The sequence below is a fragment of the Arachis ipaensis genome, chromosome B03, assembly GCF_000816755.2.
Source record: "Arachis ipaensis cultivar K30076 chromosome B03, Araip1.1, whole genome shotgun sequence".
In the NCBI taxonomy this organism is placed as follows: domain Eukaryota; kingdom Viridiplantae; phylum Streptophyta; class Magnoliopsida; order Fabales; family Fabaceae; genus Arachis; species Arachis ipaensis.
Window position 1 is genome coordinate 31837227 of NC_029787.2, and position 4512 is coordinate 31841738.

Here is a 4512-nt window from a genome sequence, read left to right on the forward strand (position 1 = left end):
TGAAAGATGGCAGTGACTAGCAGCCGTGGCACTGTTTGTATTTGTATTTGTGTTTGTCGAGGTAGTGGCTGCAAGGGGAGGATGGTGGCGGGGTTTGTTTTTCTTGTGGGAGGGAAGCAAGATGAAGGGCAAGAGTAACGCAGGAATGTAAAATATTGATAATTTAACAAATTTTGCCAGCAAAGGTTGAAAATGTTAGAAGTAAAAATGATACAAATTAAATGTCAGGAGTATTTTGAAACATACATAACCTTTTTATATATTCTTGTTTTGGGTGCTCGCGAGAATCATCAGGTTTTGGGAGGAACTGGATTTACTGTAATCAATAAAATGTTACAGTAAAGGCTAATTATGAAGCAGCTGTTCAATACTCTACATGATGATGATAGTACATTTAAACATGGAACATCAAAACCAATACCAAGCAAATCTAAAAGCAATATTTGACCAGAGCAGAAAAATAATCTGCAGAAATTGTCACTGGCACCTCTTTTAAATCCCATGTGAATTAATCATACAATTGAATTCATACAACCACTTCAGAAGCTGCTGGAGTATACCACCCATGGTGGATCTCAACCAATTTCTTTCTTCTGGCAAGTCGAGATTTGCGATTTGCTCCGGTGTTCCTATGTAGCGTGCCTGCTCTCACTGCTTTGTCAATTACTGAGTATGCCTCTCCAATTAGTTTCTCAATAGGAACTATTTCTTCAGCTTGCGCATCGGATTTCTTCCTAAGCACTTCCAGAGCTTCTAATACCTGAAGAACGTTCATTAGAAGATTGTCCACCAATTTTGTCAACAAACAAATACCGTGAAACTAGAATTGGTTTAGCTAAGCAGAGTAACAATTGCCAAGCACATCTTTTGCAATCTAATGCACCCATGGCCATGATTCACAATGTCACATAACTTAGGTTCTATTTAGTAGTTAAAGACATAACAAAAATACAGAGATAAAAAAACATAATGTGTTGGAGCTGGAAATAAGTATACAAGACATTTTGTTTGATGACTGAAAAAAAAAAAAAATCTGTATCTCTATATTAGTGTCTTGTCCTAGCTAGTAAACACTGCCTAAGTGTGCTGCTTTGAAATTCCAAAAATAAACAACAAAACCTGATACTATATAAGGATTCTGATTGTTCTAGGTGTCTCCCTATGTTAGGAATAATCATGAACCAGATGCACTATGCTAGTACATACATCAATGCTAACATAGGTAGGGGAATTAGAGTATTGTTTCACATCATACATCTCATAACATCGTATTAATATCACTTGTCCTACTTCTCTTTTCGATTTTTATTTTTCCAAGAGTTTCATCATCTTTAACCTGGCTATGTTTCCTCCTAAGCATATCTTTAGATGTAAATACAGGATGGGAAGGGCACTGAATAATGTTTGATGCAACAATCTATAACCACTTACGGTCTGTTAGTTTCACAAAGAGACAGAATGAGATGACATTCAGTTTCACATATTAATTAGCTATGAATCTAATACATGAATATTTCACCCCAATTTTATCTCCACATTCTTTACTCCTTTCGTTGCATAAGCCCAAGTACATTGATTTTTCAATGAACCCAAAATATGAACATGATTTATAATTTTGGAAGGGGTAACAAACCAGCCCTTAATATCACATGCAAGTAGAAGATATCACACATCAACTTTCTTTGGAAACCAAACACCCTATTAATTATGAACATCCATGTAAACTAATAATTAAAAAGAAGAGAGACATCAATATGTTTGAAATCATCAACGCTAAACGAAGCTTGCACACTGCGCCCAACTACCTGAAACGTCCATCAATTTAAAGCAAAACGGAAACACGCCTCAGATGTGGAGCCTAAAATATGGATTTTGCAATAACTATCACAGACTAAGTTCACGCTGGAACTCAATTATTGGAAGCATATTCAAGGTTCAAAATTGCAGTTGTGATCGTGGGTGCAATTGTTCCGATTGCAGGCATTGCAGCTTCCGCAATATGCCTTGTGGTATATTTTTTTTTCCAACTTGAATTTGAATGCATTCCAGCCCTTGCAACCTTGATGCGGTTACAGTTAAGTTAAATTATATGATGCAACGCTAAACCACAATTGCAGCCTGATTTCGTGTCCACAATTGTAGTTGCAGGCACCAATTTGAATCCTTGAACATATTAGCATATTACACAGTTCAATGGTTTTTTCACTCAACTATGAAATCAAGATTGAAATCTTTAGTAACAAAACTAATTTTCATCAATCAATATGGTGAACGAGATATTGACTATCCATAACATGTCATACTAAAAAAGTGGTTCCAAGGTTCTAGTTCTATATGAATCTGATTGAAAACAACACAAAATAGAAGTTGAACAGTTTTGGGGGATACCTTCCTCATTCGGGTTCTTATCTCTGATTTGCGGGCTTTGTTGTAAATGCGGCGTTTCTCAGCCAAGCGTGCTCTCTTTACTGCCGAATCGGCCTTTCGTTGTGGCGCCGCCTCGCAAACAACCGCTGAACGCCGAGTTTGTTTTTGCATTATGCTCACCGATAAGCTGCCTAAGTTTGAAAAAAAGGAAAAACATAAAAGCAAAGAAAAGCAAATCAGGCACGGGAATTAGAAAAGAAGAAAAATTGAATTCTGCACATTCTGCAGAAAATAAGGAAGAGAAATGAAGGGGAAGACGGCAGAGAGAGAGAATTAAAAAGAAAGAAAAAGTTACCATGTGAGAAAGCAGAGTCAGAGAGGTTTTTGGAGAAGGCAAGAGAGGTGGAATTGGAGACGGGAAAGGAAGAGGGAGAAGAAGAGGGAGTGAGGGAAAGGCTTCTCATTTTGGAGGGAAGGGTAAGCCACGAGCATGAGAATGCTGCCATTTCTCTCTCAACTCTCAGCGCAGAGCTCTTTCTTTGGTTCGAAGGGTATATTTGCTTTATCCACTCGGTAGAAGCTAAGGGATGACGATGGATAATGCCCGTCAAATTAACCTGTTCCCCGTATTACCCTTATTCCAATTTTTAAACCCTTTTGTTTTCTGCAAAGAATATAAAGGTAGCTCTAATTCTATCAAAAAATAATTAAAAAAATAAATAAAGTGCATCTTATGGTGATGATGCACATAAGCGTCTTGATTTATTTTGACTGGTGTCATAGTTGTCAAACCGGTTCGACTACAAAATTGATAAGAAAAAAGAGAATGTATGGGGAGTAGATGAATTAACATATGTTGTCCAGATAGCAAATAGTAAATAGTAAATAGTAAATAGAAACGGAAAAATAAAGACGCCGTAGAAAACAAGGAGTAAAAAAAGAATTTAAGGCGATCCTTCTGTTACTCCTTAGAACTGTTACACATATTATCCGACTAATAAATCGGGTTATTCTTATTCATTATTTTTAGTAAGGTGTCTAATGGATTTAAGTTTTTGAGAGTAAGTCAATAAAGTGTAGTTTAAAGTTTAAAGTTTAGAGGGTTAAAATTTAAAATGTATAAATTTTTTAAGCCAATCAATAAAGTTTTTTTATTGTTAGGCTTTAGGATTAAATAGTTCCGTAAAGTGAGATTATGAGAGAAGAAAAAGTTGATCGCCGGTGGGGTGGAAGTAGTTATTAGTAGGGTGAAGTGGCAGCGACGAACTGAACGGTGTACGGTGAGTGGGAATCATTTTTATTGATAGGTGGATTCCTATTTTTATTAGTAGGCGTATGGATTACTTAATTTGTAGGTTGTACAAAATTAATATATATTGATTTAGGTTAGGTTAGTTTTATTAGTAGATGTATTTTTAATTTTATTGGTAGACGTATGGATGATTTTACTGGTAGAATTTAACTGGTAATTTTATCTTCTTCTTTCTCTACTTATTTATCTTTTTCGTTGATACTAGAAGGTTGTTAAATTAAAAATAAATTTTTTTTCTTTTTTACATATTAAACTGTGTACTCAGAATACTAAACTACATTGGTATTTTGACCTTTTTTATTTTTTATTTTTTTCGAACTTGTCTACTTTTCTGTATTCACTCTTAATTTTCATTCGTTAACTTACAAACTAAACTATAACGGAAGTTCGTGTGCACGCAATGAGTGTGCTAATTAAGTTTGTCGCTGCAGCAACTTGAAAACTTTCGTATACGTACTTGGACACCGCCGTAGCTGATCTCAGACACCGCCGTAGCCGCTGTGTCAGCCGGTTCCTAACGTTGCCGCGTTCACTCCGACACCGTCGTTCTCCCTGTGGTTTTTAACTCTCGTATACTACTCTTATCCTCATTGCAGATATAAGACTTACTCAAATTAACAATACGCGCTGCTGCCTCAATATCCATTGCCGCCGACAACAGCCACCACCGCGCTATGGTTACTCTATCCTTCTTTAACCCGCTTTTTTTTCAGTGTAGTGTACCCTCTCTTCTTCCAGTAAAAACGTCACATACATTGACAATGTTTAAAAATAAATAAAATTTAAAATTTAATTTTTAATAATTTTTAATTAGTTGAATTAATAGTAAACTA

The 4512-nt window shown here is 35.8% G+C and overlaps 1 protein-coding gene across 1 annotated transcript; it reads right to left on the reverse strand.

Annotated features, from left to right (window-relative positions):
• Window positions 232-2790, reverse strand: LOC107630226 (30S ribosomal protein S20, chloroplastic; the record flags this gene model as incomplete). Its single annotated transcript, XM_016333310.2, is given in 3 exon segments — window positions 232-760; window positions 2389-2558; window positions 2723-2790. Coding segments are annotated over 3 exon segments (472 nt in total), but the record flags the coding sequence as incomplete, so codon positions are not given.